The 26345-nt window shown below is 37.9% G+C and overlaps 1 protein-coding gene across 1 annotated transcript in view; it reads right to left on the bottom strand.

Annotated features, from left to right (window-relative positions):
* Positions 1-1423: 1423 nt before the first annotated feature.
* Positions 1424-26345, bottom strand: part of PLXDC2 (plexin domain containing 2) — a 278901-nt gene continuing 253979 nt past the window's right edge. Inside the window, exons 13-14 of the mRNA XM_087776433.1 lie at positions 13724-13884; positions 1424-3550 (exon numbers count right to left, since the gene is read on the bottom strand). Coding sequence (XP_087632559.1) covers positions 3434-3550; positions 13724-13884 — 278 coding nt within the window. The 3' untranslated portion in view covers positions 1424-3433. The remainder of the gene's footprint in view (positions 3551-13723; positions 13885-26345) is intronic.

Raw genomic sequence — 26345 nt, 5'->3', positions numbered from 1 at the left:
TTTTCAACAATCTCTGTGTGTGATATATGTATCTGATTTATTGTTTCATCTTACTGAGATTTAAAGAGCTACTCAGTAATGTGCTTTGAATCCTTGTAGTTCAAATTTTCCTTTTTTCTGTGAAACAGGATGAGCTGAAACATAGCACTGACAGTGTTAGGTGTTATGGAACCTTTAACACTAAAATGGAAAATAATAAATGATAATTTTGGGAGATCTTGCAATCATTACATGCATTAGATACACAAATTTACAGGAAAGTTTAAGTGTTAAAATAACTGTTAGAATGAATGACTCTGTAAGTAAGCATTTAAACAAATGAAATATTCTGAAGTACTTTCAAATGAAGGACAAGTGGGAATGCTAGTGAAGCCACTGTTTCAGAGACCTGGATGGAAATTTCTTTATGAATTGTTGAATAACATTTCAGCTGGATCTCTGAGAGCGGGTTACGTGACACTTTTTTGGTCTGGATCAATTAAGCTGGTGCTTTATAAAATGATAAGAATAAGATTCTCAGCTAATTTCAATATTTCATCACACCTATAGATTAATATTTGTATAATTTTTAATGTGGCAATTTTAATTATTAAAAAATTAGAAAACCAGATGGAATTACAAAACAGCAACAGATTACTTAACTTTTGCCTACCGGGATAAATAGAACATATGACAGAGTATATCAAAGCAGACACCAATGAGACACTATACATCCATTAGTATGCAGAAGGTTTTCTCTTCAGATATCAGTTCTTATCAGACATAAGCATATGCCTATCAGTCTTATTAAATAAACCCAGCAACTCATCATGTTATAATCCATAGCATATAATATCATGGCAAAAATCAAAAGAAGTACACTGTGATGCTCCCCATAGACCAGTGAAATCTGCCACCAAATTATGAGAAGTGGACAGAGTGAAAAAAATAATTGCTATTATTTTGCGAAGGAGTATGAAATTTAAGCTAGTTTGCAAATACTAATAATCATCCTTCAGCTGTCCAAGAGGGCCTTAAAACAAAAGTAATCAAAATACCAATTTAAAAATTGTTATGATGTTTGTCTAATCATGTTACAAACATTCTGTCAGCTCCATTGCATGACGTGTATTACATACATGGGTAAAACCAGGAAAAACGTGAGTGAATCAGCTGAAGTGCAGACCTGTAAACCCATAATAATATAAATCTTCTTTACTTATATGAACTATCCCTTGAACTTATTGCAGCGCTGTGTAGATTTTTGTAAATTCCTTAGTATAATTTGCCAAGATGTGATCTGAAATAAAAAATATTTCAAACAGGATGCCAGCATGCTTCAAATGGAAGCTCTACAATTGCTTCATTTGGCCAATGGACCCTAGCTGATGACTTCCAAGATTCCTAGAAAAACTAATGATAAGTATTGCACACCAAATACGTGTCGAAATGATGTGCACTAATACCTTTTTATTTAATAAAACTGAGTGTCACCAGATATATATGTGCATACATTTGGTTATTGCTATTGGAGTTAACAGCCTGAAATTTAATCCCAGCCTATTAGAAACAGGGCTTAGCAGACCCACACAAATTGAAATGAATACTTGTCACAGGCTTTTCACCAGGCTTCAAGACAATGTGTTTGTTAGTACCTTCAGATTAATACCAGTTAGGTTTTGAACAGTTTCAATCTCACGCTAGATGATTTAAAACAGATGAAAATAAAAGTGTGTTACACAAAATAAAAGAATACAGAAAATACAGTATTGTATTATTTACTGAACAAAATAACAAGTAAAAATCATGTTGGTTTTTTTTTCAAAACAGCATTAAGTAATCAAATGTAGACCATACAATCATCAACAAGAAATGTAAATAACTGTACTATTAAAGTGGTATCTATAACTTTTTTTAACTGCTTGAGATCTGAAACTCCAAATGTTGTATACCTCATTTTAAAATGATTCAAGTGCCTTGTACAGTATGTTAAAAAATTGATAGTCAATGACTATGATCAAATGTACATACAATGCCTGAATTTAATATTTTAATAGCTCAGGCCCAGATCATCAAAGTATTCAGGTTCCCACTCCCCATGGAAGATCTGGGTCTCACTGTACATTAACCCCTTCCATGAAAGGAGTAACTGTTTTTGATGGTGTGAATTTATAGTCTTGTCTTTCCCTATACAGGGAGGGAAAGGGTCGATATTAAAGAAAGAGTGGTTCCAATAGGCAGAAAGGTTATGGCACTGCAACTACATGAACCACCTTCCCTACACAACATAAAAATATTCTAATATTAAGGATTATTTTACAACTCAGTGGAAATATGCAGTAACGCAATCCATTTCCTTTGTCTGGATGACAAAAATGCAGTCTTAACAGTCACAAGAGCCTGCCTTGTGTTAGCTATAAAAAAAAATATATTTATATATATATTTATGCAACTACTATGTGCATTAAACAAAATCACTGTATGAATCAGCAGGGTTCAATAACACTTGTATCTGAATCTCTGGAAGGGGTGCATTGAAGTCTGTGGTGCTTCTCAGTAAGGACTCGCAATGAAATGGCAAAGGATAGAAACCCATTTGTTTAAAATCTTATTTTTCATATCACCTTGCCTAAGAAATGGTCCATAAGATCTCTGGCAGCTAAAAGGATTTGTTGTCATTACTTCAGCCTACAGATAGGAAATGAAAGTTATCCCTTGAAAGAAACCTGATAACTAATTTTTAGTGAACATTGAAACTGAAAATTAGCCCAATTTCATTGTGAACTCCATGAAATAAAATAATTTCACCACTGTGAAAATCTTCTGTTGTCTTCATTTCTTACCAATTTGTATATCATGAGTTGTTTAGAAGGATAGTAATCAGCAATGTACCAGAAACATTGTACTACTCCTTGAAAGCATATACATTGTGACTTGCTCAGTTAGATGGGTAGGTTAATTTAGAATTGAAAAGTGAGTGTATTTCACATCCACTTCTAAAAGTATCAGAAAATTCCTTTTTTTTCTTCTTTATCTGCATTGAGAAACTTTTTTTCAATCATCTGTGAACACTGACCAGTGCTCAGTCTTTGAGATACCAGAGAAGAACACTTGAACCAAAGGGCAATACCCTTGTGCACCAAAGCTTTATTATATTTTTGATTACTGTGCATCCCCATACCTAAAGCCAATAACATGGCACTTGTGCCATAGTTCTGATACCGTAGGTGTCCACTGACAAGTGTTTTGCATGAACAATTGCGACTCAGTCCACTAACAAAAACTACTGTGCAGTGGTAATCTGGTATCTTAGATAGTTTTTCTTCTTGGACAAAGCTTATCCAAAATCTTCTTTCTATCAGGCTACAGCAGCTTAGGGCTCCTTTTCTTTAAAGAGAGGCAAAGTAAATGTCTTACACCTGTAGGCCAGTACTGGTGTTCTGTCCTAGAAATTTTAGCACTGCTCTGATACGATGAACCCTTCTTTTTCTCCAACTGGTTCCACTTCAGCATAGGCAGGATGTCCAGATCCTCTTCTGAATTTCATTGCTGGCCATCTGCTTGGACGTCGCTGTAACAGCAACAACAAGAAAATAAACTTTCAGAATATGAAGGGTACAACAATAAGTTAATAATAAAAAACTTTAACAATGCTCTGTAATTTTGGTCTCTCATGTTAAACGCCACTCTGTAGTTGTTACAGGAACAGAGAAGCACAGTTCAGCAGCAAAGTCAGAGGAATTAATCCCTCTTTTTAAATTTGTGGGTGATGGCTGTTCTCAAAGACCTAAATAATTGCCACCAGTCCTAGCAACGAAGACAATGAAATAGCTCCTGTATAAAACTGTTGATCAGTGGATCTGTGAATTTTGTCTTATAAAGACCTGCTGATCCACCACACCCTAAACTGCTCTTCCTTCCTAGTTCTGCATAGGAATTTGCTAACATATTCTACTCCATGGGAGAATGTGCAGCAGAGTCCACAGAAACTGTACTTTTAAAAATTATTGAGAACAAAATTCTGGCATCCTCATGCAGCGCTTCCAAAATAATGACTTTCCATTTCAACTGCCATAATTTCTACTTGAATAGTTTATTTTGATGGTTGAAGTAGAAGCAACCTTTCTGTTTGAACTCTTATGACCGTTGGGTACAAGGGTCTTAAGAGGTGCTAACCAATTTTCGCTAGGAACTTTGGTGCCTGCTTTAAAAACAGCTAGTAAACAGAGAAAAGACAGACATCTTTTCTAGGGCAGATAAAACAATTCCTGTGTGATTGTGATGCCTCTGGGAAGGAAAAGTGCTTTAAAAATCCTGTATTTTCAAACTAATTAATGTCTGGGAAGGCTCAGACTTTGGGTGACCAAGCTGAGACTCTGTCAAAAGGAATAGTTTTCAGGAAAGTAGGGAAACTCTTAAAGTCAGTTAGCAGAAAAAGCTCTCCTAAAATGATTATTCCCTGTTGAACATTTTATCTGCCAAATATGCTGATACATATTTCTTATTCTTTACTGACAACAGTTACAATCTGCTTGGAAGGAGGGCTGGAAGTTACAGCAACCTATATAGAAACATTGCAGGAAAACGAGAGGAGAAACAGTGAAGATAAGTTACAGCCTATAATTTCACTGACAGTTCAAAATCTAAACAATTTTACTTTATGATCTTTCTTCTGAAAATAAATATTGCATTTGATTTTCTGTCCCCATAATACCCCATTTTGATTGCCTTCTCATCACTAATGATATTTCATGCTGCTGAGGGGCAGTGTTGGGGACCACAGAACAGTCACAGCCATGACATGCTGGGACTCATGGTGCTGTTGGGCAGCAGCCACTAAAGAAATCTTGGCGGACCACTGAATCTTGTTACCTACAAATCACACAGCTGTCTGCGGGTACAGCACAAAGTCTTCCTCAGTGATCACCGTTAGGAAGATGCAATATAAAAGCAACTGATTTCTTTTTCTCCCATTCGAGGATCAGGTTACTTTTGAGGCATCCAGAGTTAAATTCTGTTTGGCAGGTAATTTAAAATCTCAGGCCTTTCAATGCAACACCTTTCCACCAAGCAGGAAGGCAGAACACTGTCCTCTTTAATGCATGTCTTTTCCTAACAGGAAAACAGTCTATTCAAACTTTGGAGACTTTTTTTCTACCTAAGCTTGATTCAACATGGTTTCAAAATGAAGAAGGACAGTTTGGTTACTGCTGAAGAAAAAGGGTCATATTCTGTTCTCAGACTCACTAAAGTAAATCAAGAATAATTCAATTAAATGCAAAGGACTTATTCCAGATTTATACTGGTATAAATGAGAAAAGAATTTGACCAAGAGGTCTCTAATGAAAAAAGAAAATGACAAACCATTGGAAAACTAGTAGGAAAAAATAATTAGAAACAGTGTCAAACGGCAGCATATAAGGATTAGTTGATTTTTAACCTATTAAGTTGCTCCCTAATTTCATTTTAAGATGTACCCACGATTAGTTACTACTTCCTTGCTATGTTGGTGTTAGAAACTAAATCTACCATTTTGAGACACTCTTTTTAATTGGCCTTTCCAGATGATGAAATATGTAACAGATGTGTATCAGTGCTAATGATACAATGTGATACAACATAAACATCAGCTGTTCCAGAAATAAACCAACAGACTTGAAGGTCATCTCCAAATAGTACAATTGCAGCTTTCTGTGGTTTGTCTTCATGCCTGATGGTGAGATTTTCCATTCTTAGTAACAGTCTGTTTAATTGCAACTTCTTTGTGTGCATGTGGGTAATGTAAGTGGTTGCCAGTCTTAAAAGAGAGCACTGACAAGCTATGAATTCATTGACTTGTGTATTGACTCCCAAAAAGCTGTAGAGACATTACAGTTTTAATTGATAAAACCAAAAGTAACTTAGTCGATTTCAGGAGATACAAAGCTCCTTGAGTTTCTGAAGCAGCTCAGGAAATGCCCAATGCATTCTTCCCCTTTATTCTCTGTGAAGCAGAGTAATAAGATATGAAAAACTTAACACACCTCCCAACCTCCAACCCACAAAAAACCCCAAACAAAACAAAACAAAACAGGGAAAAAGCAAGCTGAGTATTTGAACTAATTCCTTAGTTTTGTCATCCAATTTAATAGGTAAAAATATGCTCCTTCCTTTGGAATTAGAACTCTCAGAGGAAATTCTCTGAGCTGTGGCTGAAGAGTGGTAACTCCCGCTTCCTTTCAGTGTATTACAAAGCAGAAAAGCAGGAATAGGATTTTTCTCATAGGACTAAAGCTTCCTTGGGTTCATTACTTTAAGCAAATAAGGATGAGGGAAAAGCACTTGTGACCTTACATGACCAGGATGACAAAGATACATGTCAGGACGCAGAAGAATAACTTATGATACATGTTAAAAAAAATTAGTTCCTATTGAAGATCAATAAGATAAAATGAAAGAAACTAGCAGTTGGATAATCCATTGAAAGTGAGATCTACCTTTCATGTTTCTTCCACAGCACTGTTGGTGGCTGTGCAGTATATTTGACTTCCTACAGCAATGGTAAGGCTAGAATAAGTGTCTTTACATAAATCTTGCAGTAGAACCAGAATGGATACTATTTGTCTTACTTCTGAGAAGAAAAAGGAGAGGATTCCACCTATGAATCCTAAAGGATGGAGACTGGAGTATCTTCTCACTGTTGTTGCATGGAAAGGTCTCCAAGTGTATTCTCATGGTTGACCAGTTTCTTTTGACATCTTTCAACATGAGGGAATTTTGAGCCTTACAGCATCTCTTTTATCCATCAAAATGGTACGATCTCATTAATACATGATAAAAAAAAAATTACCTTGCCCATAATATGCGTTGGTGTGCTGAAAGTTATAATTTATGCATCAGTCTTTAATCTCTTCTAGAAACACCCAATTTATTTGGCAAATCACAGTCAGAAACGGATGAGACTTCAAATATCTGAAACTGTACTTCTGATATATATTTCTAGCAATAAGAAAGACTAATTGCCCGACATCATGTTAACTGAATATTTTGAAGAAACTGGTCTGAAATAAAGATTGTTTCAGACTTAAAATTCAGTAGGATCATTTACCAACTTAATCTATTTTTCTCCTTGATAGAAGTGCTTGTTTAAAGTATCTTTTTGTGATTTAAACCACTTCTTGTTATAACAATGTTTCTGCAGTTCATCTAAGTAGCTGTCTGCTGACGGACGAGAAACAGAATGCCTCCTTCCTCCCCACCTTTGACTTTTATTGTCAGTGTTGATTATTTATTTTAGTTCTTCTCCCTTGTGGCTGATTTAGGTTTCCCTTGTTGAGCTGCTGGTTCCTGCTAAGCTGGATAAGCTTTGGAAAAAATAACTTTACTATCAGTACAAGGCAATGACAGTGAGATCAATGACAATACCCCAAATGCCAGGACACTGCAGGACTTTGAAAGAAGAGAAAAATGATACTTGTTCTCTTCTTTTTAATCATCATCTTCATGAAACACAACTCAACTCAAACTTCTGGACAAAACCAAATTGATTACCATGTCAAGCCTTTTTCAAACTAAAAGCATAATCCCTGTAAAATGTGTATATATAATAAAAACAATGGGCCATATTCCAGAAGAAATCAGCAAAGCTCTCTGAGCTTCATCACCTGTCTGAGCCAGCTGAGGATCTGACTGTCTTTTTAAAATTCCTTCTTTCTTTTCTACTCTGTCTCCTATTCACTTCTCATTTTTTTGAAGACATACACTGCATCTGTGACATTAATGCAGAAATCTGGAAATGGTGCATGGAGGACTGGGCTGGCTGTTAAATGCGGGCTCTTATTTGTGAAGAGCGGGTATGAGCAGAAATGTATAACAGTGAGCCAGAAATGCCCATTAATTCCCTGAGCTCTGAAACAGCAAGAACCATCTCCGGCTTTTTTGACTATTTTCTCCTTCTGTGATGGGGATAAGCAGAGGGTCAAAATCTGAAGAAAATCTACTACTAGAGCTGCATGCCAGTGAATGTTTCCAGATACTGCAACACAATCCACTATACAGCTCAACTGTTAGAAAAATACCCAGCAGTTAGTGTTTTCTCAGACCACCCCAGCTAGGGCTCCGGATTTGGGGACCATCCTCAGTCCATGCTAATAGTCTGCATGCCATCACCTTACTGTGAGGCTGATAGAGTTAAATGATAGGAATGCAGATCCTTCCATGCTGGTTGGTCTCTATGCTAAAAAACAGTCCCAGGCTTATTTAATTTACCAGTAAAGACATAATTCAGGTTAAATCAGGAAGAGTCGAGGTGCATCCCCCAGGGTCTGATCACACACTATTATTTTATTTGCTGAAGATCTGCAGCTGCTCATTCCTTCCTCCCTCTCTTTCTCCCCAAGGTCACCCTCCTGGCTCCATAGCACCAGTTCAACTCTCTGTGTGGTCATTTGAAAAAACAGATTTGTGAAATTGTCCAGCTTAAACATCCAAAATGAAGTAAAACAAAGAACTAAAAAAGATATAGGTATGTGCATGTGTGTGTGTGAGTGTACATGCATGTTTCTAAGCAGCTGAATCAGCACAACAAAGCTCTGGAAAACCTCCAAGGGAGGGTGGGAACATGAAAGCAAAGGCTATGACCTTTAAAATGGGCTCCTAACTCAAAAGAATGATAACTTGTAACCACAAACAATCACACTTCTCTTCAGTGTGTGACATATTAACTACTATTAAGACATACACAGCCACTATTAAGAAACACACAGGCTCTGAATTCACTCATATCCCTACAGCTTCGGGGTCTACATGTGTTAATAAATTGGATTTGGTTTTGTACCTCTAAGCTGAATACAAGAGAAAGGCGCTTTGCCTGAGGTTAAGACGGTCCCAACTTGCAATGTTAGTTTAGACTCCTTAAAATCCCCTATCCATAGAGAACTGCCACAGAAAAATTTTATTCTGCTGTTGTCGAGCCTTACATAAGCACGTTTGGCAACAGTATCTCTGTGCCCAGCTGGGAAAAGACATCACAATGTCTGACTCCCTGTCTTCATATTGGCCAGCAATTCCTCTGCTGTCTTCTCAGCTGTGGCCAGATCATGTTGCCTTTGTTCTCCAAAGGCAGAGCACTGGGATGACAGCTGAGGTAAGCTGCAAACATTAAAAGGACTTTAGACCAGCATATAAATAAGAAAGGTAAGAAAAAAACACAAAAAAAGCAGGCACATGAAAACTTCTTGTGTCATATGCAATACTTCTGTCCACAGATAACTGTGTGCAAACAGGCAAAATACATCTGAGTAAAAGACAGTCTGCCTTATGCCTTGCTTTTCGATTTGCTAAATGTTCCCTGGACATTAATTGTTCTCAGTGCCAAAGTTCACACAAAAAATGCAAATCAATAAAGGTTAAAAATATAAGAAAAAAAGAACATGAAGAAAAAGAAGGGAAGAAGTAAAATCAAAAATATTACTAAAGCTGCTATTTGGCCCGCAACTCAATGAAATTTGTGCAAATCCATCTGACTCAGCTGGGCATTTCTTTACCCCTATTTACTTTGAGGTCCAGATAGTTATATCAATTTTGCTATGATCTATATCACAGGCATGCAATCCACTACAATCCAGGCATCATGCTTGGCTTCTTGGCCACCAAACCTCAAATCCTGAATGCAAGTATACTACATAGGTTAGTGAATAAACTAATTACTTTTAAATTGTGGTATAGCTAGTGTGCAGATATATGTGTTATAGCTAGATTTCTGACATAAGCTTCTGCTTTGTTGAAAAAGACACGAGTAGCACTATTTGACATGTTTGCTACTTTTCAAAAATCAGTGCAAATAAGTTCAAAGTATACTCAAGAGACACAAGATTCCTCAAGGTAACAGTAGATATGTAACTTGATTCAAAAGTGGAAATTATTGGCAACAAAATCAAATTCAGGGCATAGAAAATACCACAGGAATAACCATAAATAAATGAAAGACCAAAGCATACAACATCTCTTTTGTCACTCTGCAAGCTAATCTTTAGTCAACATTTACTCTCAGCTTTTAGAAAGAGCCTGCATTAATTGGAATTTTGATGGGAACTCCCTTAAATTTAAAAGTTGATAATTCATTCTGTCTTTAGGTCACCAGAAAAGTGTGCAATTTAAACAATGAAACACGTGTTGAATAGTGTGGGGGCTGGAAGAAACAGGAAACCATTGCATTTTGATTTGAATCTTCTACACACTTAACAAAAAGAGGAACTTTTTAAAAAAAGTATTTATTTGGATGGTATTCTTTTAAAATGATACACTATCACGGGCAAATTGAGTAGTATTGGCATTCAAGACTTCTCAAGCTGTTTGTTCAAAATAGCTATTTTTGTTCCAGGTGGGGCTGCACATACGCATTGTGCTCAACAGCTATGAACAAAAACACTAGAGGAAATGTTTTCTTCAGACTTTAGGGGTAAAAAAAATCATAGAATAATGTTACTCTGTTCTAAAACAATAGTTGTTTTTGGAATAAATGGCATTTTTCTTGGCTTTTGTGTATCACTTGGTTTAAACCAACTAGTGCACTCAGGATATCATTTAATGGTGTTCAGAGGCATCACAAGGGATTGCATTTATCAGTGCAAAGTTTAACAGTGCAGTCAAAGTGTGGGTGTATTTATCCTTATCTGGGGGAGCTCATTGAGAAAAGGGACTACATGACAAACACAAGGGGCATCACGAGTGGGATTTGAGATGAGCTATGTGAAAACCTGAGTGAGGTGGTAAGTGGATATTGGGTGATATCTGCAGAAAACACAAGGGAGAAAGAGACTTAAAACCTCAGATGTGGGATCAGTCTATTATACTTTTCTTTATTCAGTACCCAGTCAAGGCTATAAACCAAATCAACTCAAAATTCCTTATATAGCCCTTAAACTAAAAAACCCAACAGAATCTGACTGAAAATGATGCTTTACCTACAAAATTATGGCAGCATCCTAGAATCTTAGATGTAAAAAGAAGTTTCTCTCTTAGTTGTGTTACAGTTTTGAATGAATGTTATGTTTAACGTCCATATGATGCCTCTGTAAGGTATGCCTCTGTGAAGTAGCTTCTTTAAAAGTAAACACAAATGCAGCAGGTCCCCGTACTTTATTTTGCCCAGCCTTAGATTTGTATTAATTACTGATGATAGATAAACTGATGCAGATCTTGATTTGGCTAGAAGACTTGATGGTGGACTACAGTGTACTAGTAATTTTTCAGACAACTGCATGAGGGAGCTGCCTGTGCATCTGTCACATCTTGTTTTAACTGCGCAACTTGCCTTATTAATCAAGAGACTCATACAAAACAATATTATTTTCTGAAATATTTATGTGCTTGTTCTCATTTCATGACCAAGCCCATGGCAATCCTCTTGAGCTCTTTCCCCAGAATGGTAACTTCAAATCCACATTTCATTAATTTCCCCATAAATAATGCAGCTTGTCTGCTGTGGTATATGGGGTACCATGTTATCTGTAACAGCTTACTCAAATATTTTTAATTGCACAAATACAATAAGGAATGGTTTTTTGTAACAGTGACCTATTTATACCAGTTATGTCTTTTTTTTTTTTTTTTTTATTTTTCAGTTTCAGAATGCAAGTCTATTTTTTTTTCCTTTGGAAATTAAATGATTAAATTTCTTAAAAGCAATTTCCTTTCCAGAATGGATTACCTTATTCTGTTCTTCAATGCATATGATACCAATAATTTGGAATGTGTGGAAATGTTCTGAAATACAGAGTAATCCCTTTCTCCACCCCTTGTGGTTTTACCACTGCATAAGTGGTTTTACCAATCACAGAGAAAGGCCACCCCTTCATGGCTAGAACTTTTTATAATTCTTGCTAAATGGCTGATTCTCCACAAGTATCACAATTTTCCTAGTAACCAAAAGAGGATGTAGTTTATACCACATTTTGCATAAACTTGATTTTGACTAATTTACGTCCTCCTGTCCTTATCCAATTATTTCTCCTTTATTTTAAACAGAAGATTATGCTTTTCTATTTTTTTCTAAAAGCCTACGTTGCTTGCTAAAAGACATTTTAGCTTTGACTGCATGTATTGATTAATGCCACCTAAAAATTAAATTCAGCGGAATGGGTTTAACAAAACTGATTAAGGTACCACTGTTCGCATGATGAGTATGATATCAATGAATGAAATAAATTAACATGCCATTACTACACTGAGAACAAAAATAAATAAATAAATAAATGTGTATTTTAATTTGGTATTCTTCTCTCCTTAACAAATGCTGTTGTCATTTACTTAGCCTTTTCAGTCACATCATAACAGATAAGAAATTTGTTTTTACTAGTGTGAAAGAATAGCAATTCAACCTGTCTGAAAAAAAGAAAGGGACAAATCCTTCTTTTTTATACAAGGACTTCAGTGGAGTTTTTTTTTTTTTGTCTACATCAATGGAGAACTGGCTTGAAATGTCGCACAGACATGAAAGACGACTATTGATTTTACTACATGGATGCTGTTCCCTGATGGTTAACACAGTTACATCACTTGAGCCTGGAATACTGATAAACAATTCATTTTGATTTCTGTCACTACTATTGCATCTAAGCAGTATATTTATTATAATATGATTTTAAAGATTAATCATTCTGTTCATGTACATGTCTCACTTCAATTCACACTGCTGTCACTAAGAATGAATGTTTCTTCCCGGTCCAGGCTTTTACCTTTACCTAAGTAATCCCTAGGTACGTCCCTAGTGACACTTCCAGTGGTTCTGCATCTTCACTATTGCCCATTAGAAAGTGTCCAGGCTCTTAAAAGTAAGGGAGTACTGCAGGTGGGGGTTATGAACAATGAGCATTTTCTTTCATGTTTAACAACTATAGTTACCATAAGGTAGAGGAACATTGCTGTGTTGAAAAAACCACAAGTAAGTGTAGGTATTCATAGTTTTTTGTAGAATCAAACACCCATGGAAATTGTTCCTTTCTCATATTGTCATGTGCAGTGGAGTTGAGCTAACTAAATGTCAGCATCTGCAATGTAGATGGCTACACCTGAGGTAGCTATCTATATTTGAGGGAGAAAAATGTTAATTTATCTAATCCTAAAGGAGATGTCTCAAATAGGTCAGATGAATCATGGTCTAAAAGAGTTTGTTTCTCTCTACACTAATAAAAAGAGCAAAGGGAGATGATACTGGATTTAGATGTTAAAATTAGGCAAAAAGAATCTTTCCCACAGTCTGAGGTAAAGCGTTAAAAGATTTCTACAAATGAATGTATGGAACAGCTAACACATGTTTCCAGCTAAAAATCTACTTTAAGTCAGCTCTTCTGGAGAATTAATGAGTGCAAACATCTTATTTTTCCAGAGGAAAATAATTGAAAAAAATATACGTCCTGAAATAAAATGCTAGTGCACATGACAGCTAATGGAAAAATGCTATGGTGAGGACAATGAAGGATAGGAAAGAGAGGTGGAATGGTATCTGAGATGTACCTTTTAGATATATGTCCTGTGTAAAACCAAAAAAAAAGTAACAGCAATAGTAGTTAAAGAAGCAGCTGAATGACAAACATGCTAAGAACAAAACAGGATCACGGGCTAGGTGAGGTAGGTCCATTTCTTCAAAGCTTACACTACAAACACAAGAATACTTTCTAGATTTAGCTAAGAAAATTCTATTCTGGAGACCCCAATTACACTAGCTGAGTGACAAGACTAGTGACACATGTTACTTTTGTCTTACCTCTATAAAGAAGAGACTAGCCGCTGATGTTGGATGATGATACATATAGATGGTCACGAGGATGGCTGCAGCCACGATGAGGACCAGGACTAGAATGCCGACAATTAAACCGGCATGAAGCGTTCCACCTTTCTTCTCTGCTGCACTGTCATCTGTGGAAGCTGCACAAATGGCACACTTATTAGCACAGCAACTTATGTCTTATCCATTCCATTCCACAGCTAGCAATGGAGCATTCGCTTTCTCTGTGTTACATGCTCCTCGTTTTCCGCAGCCCAAGTTGGAAAAAGATGTTAGATGTCTCTTTCTCACAACCAAATACTCTCATAATCTTAATGAACAGACATTTCCAAATGTTTTACTGATTCTAACTCAATAAACAAAATTAGTATCCTTTCTTTTGAATGCAATCTGGACATTCTGAAGTTCTTAATTAGCTCCATAATGAATTTTGCTTTGATTTTCTCATAAAACTATTGCAGTTGCCCTACAGACAAAAAGTACTAACTGAATACATTTTGAATGATGGTGTTTTGTTTTTTTTTTAAAGCTTCAAGTTGAGATACAGCACAAACCCTTGTGAGGTCTAGCTAATAAGCACATTCTGAAAGCCTGATTCATTAGGTTGGAGAGGAGTTTTGAATCACCCTGTGCAACTGAATCAGACAGCCAAAAGTGTAACAGATGGATGTTAAATGACCCTGCAATATTTTAATCTTGGTCTGAATTGAACACTCATCATACCAAAGTATTACAGAAGACCATCCATTACTAAACCTGATACTGAGAGGCTGCTCATGCTATGCTCCCATCAGGAGAAAAGAAGGTTAGGTTAGTCTCTGTCACACAAGCAACTTGTCAGCAGTACTTCCAAATAAGTGACTGGAAGTCTTTTAACAACACTGTAACCTTTGTGGAAAACATCTCTCAATAAATTAGCCAACACCTGTAGAACTGCTTGTACTTGGGTATGATTTCTACTTTGGACAACCCTGAGTATCACAGCAAGTACAAACATGGTGATAAGCCATGATTCTTCAGCATCATCTTGCGTAAAAGGAGAGGTGCTGTTCTACCCACCACTGCAGGCAAAAGGGTGATTCAGAAGCCCTAGGTTTAAGAAACACCAGCAGAGCACTGGTCATTTGGCTTCACAAACTTATATAATTTTCCTAATATTCCCACTGCTTTCTGCCTTTCTGGCAATCCTTCAAATCATCTCCATGCCTTACTCCATACAAAACCTGGCTCTGGTCCTGCTTATGAGAAGTTTTCTTTCAATTCCACTTTTAAATTTCCTCTCACCATGCTTGTTTGCCAAGCTGACTATAATGAAAACTGTTCATTTCTGCAGTCATCCCTTTTGTTGTGCCATCCCCCTGAACTATTTGTTTGGTTGTCTAAGAGTGTCATGGTCTGTGAGGTCAGGGACTCTCCCTTTTATTCATTCTTGGAAAAGAGCTATTGAGTTACAGGGTATGACTTCAAACAAGTTACTGTTATTGTTAATAGTAACAACAACAACAACAACTGTACATGGTCTTTTACCATTCATCAGATCGTGACTAGAGAACTCCAAGCTAATTTTAAAAAAAGAGAACTGGAAAATAATAGAAGTGTCTATTGATCTAGGTCCTTATACAGCATTAAATGCCTTGTATGAGGGGCAATAAAAGAAAATAGGAATGGTTAACCTCAGTGTAACAGCTCATCCACATGTGGCAGCACTTTTTCTCATGAGACCAAGGAAGGCTGCATGGCCCAGCGGATTGTACGGCACCATTGTGACAACAGGGAGAAAAGGAAAACGAAGATGTATTATCTTAGCCAAGAGCTATTTCTAACTATAACATGGAAGTGAATCTATGGGAGAGTGAAGCAATTAATGTAAGTTTCCCCTGCTTTTGTCCATATTTCCTCAACCTTGAATCAAGACAGCTGAAACCCTGCAGTGTTGCTCTGCTCTTTCCCATGAAGTTGGTAAGACAGCTTAGGGAGTAAGGAGCTGAGTAACAGCATCAAAGGATAAAGAAAAAGAACCAAATAATTTGAGAGGCTAAAATAGGACATGGGAGGCATTAATAAACCTACTAAAAAATTGCAAGCATGGACTCCCACTCAGATACTGCGTAATCCTGAAGGTATCTTTCTTTTTACTGATAAGTTCATGAGTACCTGTTCACACCGGAACTTCAGTTTTAATTTTGCTGACTATGGACATCAAGTTTGAGCTTAGGCATGAATAGGATCCAAGAACCAGGCCTCTCTCTGCCTAAATCCTACAAAAAGTGATTTGCTTAACTTTCTTAAAGCTTAGTTCACACAGATGTATAGGAACTTTTAAAAAAGAAAAGCAGCGTCAGCCCTATTTGAGTTTTCTTTTTTTTTTCAACACTGTACATAGAGTGAAAATTTCCAGGCCATCCTTTACATTGCAGTGAAAGAAAGAAGATATTGCCTAGGATGTGGAAGATCTATTTTCAAATGTATTCCCACCCAAAGGGCACTTAAAACACTTCCTGGTAGTTGTAGCACTATGTAGCGAGGGATGCAAGATTCATGGTGGAGACAGGAAAGAAAGGTGACCCTAAAAATGGTTCCTCTAACTTTCAGAGTCTTTTACTTGACATAACCATTAACAATTTATTAAATAGCTGTTCGTTTTTAGCAGAGAATAGACAAATGTGTACAAGCTCCAGTTTTAATTTCTGTTCATGTACTGTAACAATATTTAGTACTTGCACATATATTTCAGATTGCCAAGCAAATGCAAATCGAGCAATTGAAAGGCCATCAGGAAAGGCCTGCTTTATTGTACATGCTCTGGGTTGGGCTATTAATTCCCAGTGATGAGCAGTTAGTTGTGTGAGTCACCCTACTGAGAAGTAACTGCTCCCCAGAAGGAGTAGGGTATTTATAGTTTGTCTGTCTCATAATTGTCTTTTTGACAGCTTCATACTCTTTGACTCTTCCCTTCAATGCCACATTGGTGCATCATAAACTACTTTATCACTTGTACCCATTTTCAGGCCAATTTGCACTAAATGAGTAATTTGTATTGTTACTATATTATGGTTAAAGGCAGAACATCATATTCTGTATATTAAAAAATGCTGAACTTCAGCAAAGGTCCTAACCACTCTGTAAAGGCCATCAAATTAATCCCCTGTGATTTGATATTTTCTCAGTGTTTAGCATCCAGCTTTGCAAACGAGAATGCTCTCTCTTCCAAATAACACAGGTGACAACTGCCTGCCCAGATTTCTACTGGTCTAGGGTGGAGCACTGCAAGGACATCAGTGCAGTGATCAGAATGCTAAACGCAAAAAATAATGAAATACAAGAAATGCTTTTCTTAAATGACAACAAGTGTGAGTAACTTGTAATTTCCATAATCGAAATTCAGTTCATTGACCCCAGGGCTCAAATACTCATGAGAAATTGATTTCACTCTCTTTGCACAGAGACAATAAACAGTGTTGTCAACTTTGAAAATACTCTCTCCTACAAAATCAACTGACTTTTTCTTTTAAAAAGCCACCAAGGGAAATAGCTGAAAAAACGGACACTGAAACTTTTTCAGGTGCAGAAATCTTATGAAGATTATCACAGCACATCTGCTGTTCCAGGCAAGGCTAAAGCCATGGGAGAATATTTGTCCTATGACCAATCGTTTCCCTAAATGAACTTTCTCAGTGGAACATTCACCAAACTTTCCTTTTCTTGTGCTCAAAAAAGCAATTGTTACGTACAATATGCTCTATTTATAACTGCTCCCAAAATTCTTACATGTATAAACCTTTTAAGCAGAAGGAGCATGTTAAGATATGCAAGGTTAGTCTGCTTCTCATTAGGTGCTGACTGACAGCATAGAAACAGCAAGTAACTTTTTTTCCCAAATACAAAAGCACACAGTACAAACATGAAATAACTGTTCTGATGGAATGCCATTTAAAAAATAAAGGTGAAAACACAATAACAATGTTCTTACTGCTTGCATGATAAACACATAAAGACTATCTCATCCTTGATTTTTATATTACTATGCTATGTCTCTAGTTAGAGTCAGGTTAGCTGCTTCTGGTGCAGGAAAAACAAAAAAACTCAAAGATTTAACATGAATGAAAATCTTGTCCTGGTTCATGGGGACTGTGATGCTGACTTTAACAGGAACAAAGACATGTTCAAATTGTGACTGTTATTTAGAGTGTTTGTAAACACATTGTGGATACTTTATCAATGTTGTTTATCCCACTATTGCATATTAACCATTGAGGTCTGCAAAATAATGAAATACAATGCTTTCTATTATCTAAATTTAAGGTTTACACAAAGATTCTATTGCGATAGCTTTATATATGAGAAAACAAAATTGTGGTACATAGATGTACACCTCTCATGATGTGAGATGAAAAAGAGTTTACTTACCAGAGATTAATGACTCTGTCTGTGAAAGCAGAGATACAAAAAAGTTTTATGGTAAAACGGAGGAAAAATAGGTGAAGTTCTGTTACCTCCTGGCTAAAAGCTTTCCTTTGTATAATGTGACATGGAACCATGGGCAAAAGACAGACAAAAAGTGGAATTCCATTGTGTGAACTTGGAAAATAAAGCTTTGCTTTTTCCCTCCAGGAGCCATGTCATTCCATTTTACTCTTGCATTTTGATCAGATGGTAAAAAGCTCCAATTCAAACTCACTTCTTATATGCATGTGCATCTTTAAGGGATAAAATACAATACCTTATTTCGCCCTCCTGACTGACACAGCTATACCAGCAAAGCCAGGGATATAGATGACCTAAATAGCAGCAATCAGCCTAAAGATGATAACTCAGTACTAAGCTTTGTTCTTTTCTCCCCTCTTTTCACCAGATGAATGAATTTTCATGGCAAGCCTCTGAACTTGTCAGAAAGAGATGGAGAATGAACCCTGCAATTTCTTCTTATATAGAAATGCTTCATGACAAAATGAGTGTTTGCTGTTAGGTCATGTGGCAGCAATTGGATGAATTCTTAATGTTCATCAAAACCCATGATTTTTTTAGCTGATTGGTCAGATGAATATGAAACTGTACTTGGCACTGGTGAGGCTGCACTTTGAGTACTGCGTTCAGTTTTGGACCGCTCATTACAAGAAGGACATGGAGGTGCTGGAGCGTGTCCAGAGAAGGGCAAGGAAATCGGTGATGGGTCTGGAGGACAAGTCTTGTGAGGAGCAGTTGAGGGACCTGGGGTTGTTTAGCCTGGAGAAAAGGAGACTGAGGGGAGACCTTATTGCTCTCTACAACTACCTGAAAGGAGGTTGTAGCGAGGTAGGTGTCATTCTCTTCTGCCAAGTTACAAGTGATAGGACAAGAGGAAATGGCCTCAAGTTGCATCAGGGGAGGTTTAGATTAGATATTAGGAAAAATTTCTTCACTAAAAGGATTATCAAGCATTGGAACAAGCTGCCCGGGGAAGTGGCTGAGTCTCCATCCCTGGAGGTATTTAAAAGATGTGTAGACGTGGTGCCTAGGGACATCGCTTATTGGTGGACTTGGCAGTGCTAGGTTAACGGTTGGACTTGATGATCTTAAAGGTCTTTTCCAACCTAAATGATTCCATGATTCTATGAAATAGCTATCAGACACCTTGGAGCTCCTGGATGAGAGGAACCAGACCAATAACAGTCCAAGGATGGCTATGGAAGAAGAACAGTTGTGGGTGTACGAATGGTTGAATGAGATTAACATAGGTACAGTAGTATATCAGAGAGATAACAGGGATAGCAGTGAGGAGAGATGGGTTTGACCTGCCAGATTCAGATGATATTCCCAAAATCAGAATGTTCCAGCACTGTCTCTGGCAGACAGCTTTATTACCCTGAAATAAACCTTGGAGAGGGATGAAAATTGCTTGATTACTTGCTTAGATCACTTTTGAAAAGCTAGGTTTATATTATCATAGATTTATTATACATCAAATAGCATGCAGTACATGCCTTTGTTTATATATCAAATGTATATGACTAGCAAAAGTAGTTCCCAGCACCAAATCAACAAGTAGAAATGGGCAGCTAAATAATCACCTTTCAGTATATCTCATTTTCCCTCACAGCTCAAGACTTCAGACAGATATTTTACACAGTGAATTACAAAACTTACAGTCTCTGATGGAGAATGACATCCCTGTTAACAATATAAAAAAAGTTGTTTTGTGTTGCCACAGCAAGTTTTAAGTGACCTAAATGTTACCTTCTTTAAGCATCATCAAGTTTCTGTGATTCTATAATAATTTTACAGTTGAAATGATGATGTAAAGAAGCTCTCCTTTGACATACTATCAGGACAGTTTTTACATAGTTCCAATCAAAAAAATGACTGTGAATAAAATGTGACTTTTCCATTAGAGGTCTACTCTTTATCTGTACTTAATTCCACCTAATTTTAGATTCTGTGGACAGGTATTGACAATTTGTTTGTAAGCTCTTTGAAAATATGAACTATCATGTTAAATATTTATATTAGAATATAAAGATATATAATTATAACAACAATAATGTATAAGCATGTCTTACTTTCCTAAGCTGGTATTTGAAGGATAGGTTTTTTTTATGTAAGAACAATAAGATACTTGTTTTGCATTAGTATTAATAGTATAGCACAATCTACTTTAATCAATAAATGTATTTTTACAAAGCTGGACGTGCTACAGCTTCAAGATCATGGTCAATACCAAAATAGTCATTACCTAACGTGTACGTTAAGGAATGCATGGGAAATTCTGCAGTTAACAAATAAACTATTAAAAAATGGCATGTTTGCATGGAGGCTCTGAAAATACTGTCACACATTCTGTTTCTGTAATGTTTAATCTATGTGGTGCATAATCGTAAGTAATAAAAGAGTATATAAGTCTCTATTGTAAATGTGGTTGTACCTGAACCTATACGTTTTTCTGGTCTGCTTCATCTGTAGGAGCTGTTTTCATGCGCTTGTATCCAGACCCATTTTGCCATAAAACTAAGACCATGCCAGAAACACTGTCAACTTAATAAACCAGCATTTCTGTACGAATAGTGCTGCACAGATGCCTTCATACCCATGTGATAGAATCATAGAATCGTTTAGGTTGGAAAAGACCTTTAAGATCATCAAGTCCAACCGTTAACCTAGCACTGCCAAGTCCACCTATGAACGATGTCCCTAGGCACCACGTCTACACGTCTTTTAAATACCTCCAGGGATGGGGACTCAACCGCTTCCCTGGGCAGTCTGTTCCAATGCTTGATAATCCTTTTAGTGAAGAAATTTTTCCTAATATCTAATCTAAACCTCCCCTGATGCAACTTGAGGCCATTTCCTCTTGTCCTATCACTTGTAACTTGGCAGAAGAGAATGACACCTACCTCGCTACAACCTCCTTTCAGGTAGTTGTAGAGAGAGATAACGTCTCCCCTCAGCTTCCTTTTCTCCAGGCTAAACAACTCCAGTTCCCTCAGCCACTCCTCATAAGATTCGTGCTCTAGACCCTTCACCAGCTTCATTGCTCTTCTTTGGACACTAATGAGAGACACGTTTCCACAGGAGAGATCTCTACAAGCCATTTGGCAACACCTCCTCTCCATGTGTTTGTTCTCCTCTTTGGGCAGCCAAAGAGCAGAAACCCTCTCTCGCTTCATGGTCTGGGGCTAACCCGCACCTCCAGATCCAAGTTCAATCCATCAGCCCTCCACGCTATTATGTATGTAATTTCTAGCCTGGAAGCTGTATAACCTTATTTGCATGACCATGGCTTTGAGTTAATATGCTCCTGTAAAGAGGGAGGACATAATGTTTAGGACAGCTGAGCACACAGGGTTACAGCCTACAATGAACTCAGCAGAGCCACTGGATTTTTCCCCTCTTTTGGGCCTCTGTTTACATCTGGAATGTGAGTCTACCAGGAGACTGCTTGTTTTATGGTGCAGGTATATGGTTCTCCAAACTTAAGCTTTTTTCCTGTACATAATGCAAATTCCTGAACAAATGATTAATGACCTACGTACAGTGACTGTGGGAGGGAATAAGGGAATGTACAGTTGGAAGGATTCTCCAGAGACTCAGAGGAATCTCCATAAAATGTTCTCTAACCTCTTTTAGGAACAGCCTGCTCTGGGCTTAGCTTCTTCACGGTAATGGAGTGCGATTTTCTTGCTTTTGTGGGTTCATTCCCTTAGCATTTGTTAACATTTTGAGGTTAAGCCATTGTTACACTTTACTTGGTTTCATGATGATTTATAAAGTTATGGCTCAGCTAATGCTTTAAAAATTGGTTTCCAATTACATGTAAGGGATGAAAGGTGGTCTTTGAGTGAGAATATTATGAACTGTAACCCACAAATACTGAATTCAATATCTGGCTTTGCTATCAATTTTCTGTAGGACCCAGGGCAACTCAATAAGTCTCTCCAAGACTGATGAACTGCTTAGTGCAGCAAATGAATAAGAGTGCACTAAAATCAAATCCCTCTGTTTATAGGATGACAGCACTCTGAATGTGTCAGCTAAGGACTTTCATTCTTCCGCTCTAAAATATCACCTAATGCTACAACAGTTGTGTGGTGGTTTGACCCTGGCTGGATGCCAGGTGCCCACCAAAGTCGCTCTATCACTCCCCTCCTGAGCTGGACAGGAGAGAGGAAATATAAGGAAAGGCTTGTGGGTCAAGAAAAGGACAAAGAGATCACTCACCAATTACCATCACGGGCATAACAGACTCGACTTGGGGAAATTAGCTTAATTTATTACTAACCAAATCAGAGTAGGATAATGAGAAATAAAACCAAATCTTAAAAACACCTTCCCCACACCCCTCCCTTCTTCTTAGGCTTAACTTTACTCTTGATTTCTCTACTTCCTCCCTTCCAGTGGTGCAGGGGGACAGGGAATGGGGGTTGCAGTCAGTTCATCACATACTGTCTCTGCTACACCTTCCTCCTCAGGGGGAGGACTCCTCACACTCTTCCCCTGCTCCAGCGTGGGGTCCCTCCCACAGGAGACAGTCCTCCACAAACTTCTCTGTCATGAGTTCCTCCCACGGGCTGCAGTTCTTCACGAACTGCTCCAGCGTGGGTCCCTTCCATGGGGTGCAGTCCTTTAGGAACAGACTGCTCCAGCGTGGGTCCCCTGCAGGGTCACAAGTCCTGCCAGCAAACCTGCTCCAGCCCAGGCTTCCCATGGGGTCACAGCCTCCTTCGGGCATCCACCCACTCTGGTGTGGGGTCCTCCATGGGCTGCAGGTGGATATCTGCTCCACTGTGAACCTCCATGGGCTGCAGGGGGACAGCCTGCCTCACCACGGTCTTCACCAGGGGCTGCAGGGGAATCTCTGCTCCGGCACCTGGAGCACCTCCTCCCCCTCCTTCTTCAGTGACCTTGGTGTCTGCAGATTTGTTTCTCTTACATATTCTCACTCCTCTCTCCAGCTGCAGTTGCACAGTTTTGGGTTTTTTTTCCCCCCCTTCTTAAATATGTTGTCCCAGAGGCACTACCACCGTTGCTGATGGGCTTGGCCTTGGCCAGTGGTGGGTCCATCTTGGAGCTGGCTGCCATTGCCTCTGCCAGACATAGGGGAAGCTTTGAGCAGCTTCTCACAGAAGCCACCCCTGTAGCCCCCCCGCTACCAAAACCTTGCCACGCAAACCCAATACAAGTTGTCACCAGTATTAATTTTAGTTTGAGTCACTGGAGGCCATTTAAGCCATTACAATACTCAGTAGCATCAAGCAATGGCCATCACATAGCTCAATATTGTACCATATTGTACCACGCCATCTGGCCTGGCAAGGCAGCTGACTGTTGCTAAATCTAGAAGAGTAGAAAGTTACTAGATTATGAGAATTTCAATTCAGTCAGCCCATTGACTCCTCTTAATCCTACTGAAAACAAACACAAGACCATCAGGTCAGGCAGGCTGTTGATCTGTAAAGCTGTGTCTATTGCTTCCAGAGTAACTTACCCTCACGCCTCCCCCACCTTGTGGAGAGAGAACAACTTCAGGTACTTCAACGCAAAATTTACAACTATACTAGTCTTCTTTCACTTCACCTCCATTTTCCCCATCCTTCACAGTGACCCGTGCACACTGATGTCAAAGATGAGCGAGCAATGTAGAGGAGATTGCAGGAGGCTACTGACTGGATCTACTGGGTTAACACCACATAGAATAGGTAGTTAAAAAGACAGAAGATCACAGGAGCTTTGTGTGCCCTAGCTGTCACACTGCCACAGCACTGTGACAGCAACAGGAGCAGATGATAAGATAAAACATTAAGTAATGCAGCCTTGTCTTAAAAGTTTATCCAGTCTATTACATTTAGCCCTCTGTAAGATCTCCATTTAGATCTACATGTGGTTTTCACATTAACCCTTTGAGCTGGTACAAAGTCCACAAATTATACGTGTTTAACAAAATCAGTTAAATGTGTCCCTTTACAGCAAAGTCATGACAACTGTAAGAGCAGATACTGTGTATCATTTTATATCTGGCTTAGAAAACCAAAGAAACTAAACTGGTATAGGTCAGACTTCAATATAAGTTGAAGTGTCTATACATAGTTGTTCTGATTTAGCTAAACTGTTTTGACATCATGCTTCTTTAACCTAATGTGGTATATAATGCCTAATATGATGTGTAAATGCCCTTTTGTGCTAGAGGCAGAAAGTGACATTTGCTTTCTAGGGGATACATTCCAGTGCCACTACTTTGGAAAACCTCTGCCATTACTTGACTGACTTTCTGCAGATTGGATTGGTGTTTTTTACATATTCTGTGATGGTAGCTGTAATAAGATGATCACAGCAAAGTTGGGATGCAGTGGAGATGCAAGAAATTCTGGGAAAGACAAATGTCTTGTTCTAAGTATTGTTTAAGTACAATCCAAAGCATCATGAAACAAACAGAAGATGACATAATTTATTAATGCTACCAATTTAAATGTCCTAAGAATAAAGATTATTAATCCGTGCTCATACTTTTTACCCAGAATGGATGAGTTCAGCACTTTTCATTTGTATTTGCTTTAAAAAAACACACATGTAGCCCACTAGCCATTGTGTATAATATGTAGAATGCATTTCTTCCTGCGTTTGATGCACATGGAAGATGGGAATATTTATATCAGAGGCTGTTGCTTTTCCAAGCTTACGTTCTTGGCTTTGGAAGGTTCCGTTTCAATTAGATATCTGCCAGCAGGCACTGGCGTAGTATCATACTGAACACCAGCAAGTCTGTATATGCTTTTCTTAAGTCACAAGATCTCCTGAGAAAGAAAAACTTGAATTACACCAGGGACATAATTTCATGTTTCTTACAGCAACATACTATGTTAGATCCTGCACTTTTTCCCAAGTATAATGCTTTCTTATTCTGAGTGCTACAGCTGAACTTGCAGAAAGCAGTAGCAGCATTTAGCAAATTGCTTGGGGTCTAAAGTTCAACTTTGATCATGCTTTCATCATGCTTTGATCATACTGAAGAAAACAAGAGAGATCTCTAATATTTCTTAAGACCTGTCTCTAACTAGTGTTGAGAATAGACTGCTGAGAAATGATAAAGGAGGAACAGCTTGAAAATGTTCAGGGAGAAGCAGAATAAAATGTGGAGATATATCAGCATTTCTTAGCTTGTAATCTATGGTGTGAAATACAATATATGGGAAGACTCGCTGACTTATTTGAGTTATATTTTATTTGTTCCCTTTGGAATTTTCCCCCTACCTAAATATAAGAAAAAGGACAAAAAATCCAATGAACTCTGTTTACAAGGCTCTTTCTGGTTTATTTGATAATCAAGGTGGCTAATTGTTCTTCTTGAATCTACTTTTCTTCATATTCTTATCCTATTAACACATTTCTATGCATCATCAACTATTTTGCTTATCTCTGTTTTCTCATACTTTTCTCTGTCTTCTTCTATTTCCATCACTACTGAAACCATTCCAAAGCTGCTCCTTGATAAGAATTTTTTTGTACGAGCACAGCATATAGTATAGCATAGATAAAGTAAACTTTATGACAAGTTGTCTCCAAGGAAATCCTTGCTTGCCTAAAATTGTATGAACCCTGCAATTTTAGAGGAACATCAGCAGTTTTGAGTAAGTGGAACATACAGAAGTAAACATATAATTACATAATCCATAACCCAATCTCAACAGGATTTTTGCAATAATGGTAAAAACCTTAAATCCTCCCTTTTTCAAGAGAGAAGAGTGGAAGAAGAGGTCTGAGTCTTGGCCTGCCAGGTTTCTGGACAGGAATGGAAACTGAACACATTAGCTAGGACACCCTGAAGAGAGTTAACGTAAGAAAACCTTGGGTACCTACAGGCAAGATGCTCACTCTTAGCATGTCATTTGGATTCTTTTCTGTAGCTGATAGAGCTAGGCACCTCTATATAGTAACTTATCCCACTTTGCATACTTCTTTTAGGATGACATGAATGACTTCCTCTTGCCTATTGCTTGCCACTGGCTATGCGAAAGGACCAGAAGAAGAGCTTGTGGCTTTCTGGCTAACATCAGATGAGATGAAGCCTCTGGAAGGTCATTTCCTGTGGCTAGGTCAAGATCTGATGATGAAACAAAGCCATATCCTGTGGACC

This window comes from Nipponia nippon, unplaced genomic scaffold, assembly GCF_047370975.1.
Source record: "Nipponia nippon isolate SJK-2023a ecotype South Korea unplaced genomic scaffold, ASM4737097v1 scaffold_1, whole genome shotgun sequence".
In the NCBI taxonomy this organism is placed as follows: domain Eukaryota; kingdom Metazoa; phylum Chordata; class Aves; order Pelecaniformes; family Threskiornithidae; genus Nipponia; species Nipponia nippon.
The sequence above is the reverse complement of the archived record's forward strand: the minus strand, read 5'-3'. Positions and strand labels throughout refer to the sequence as shown.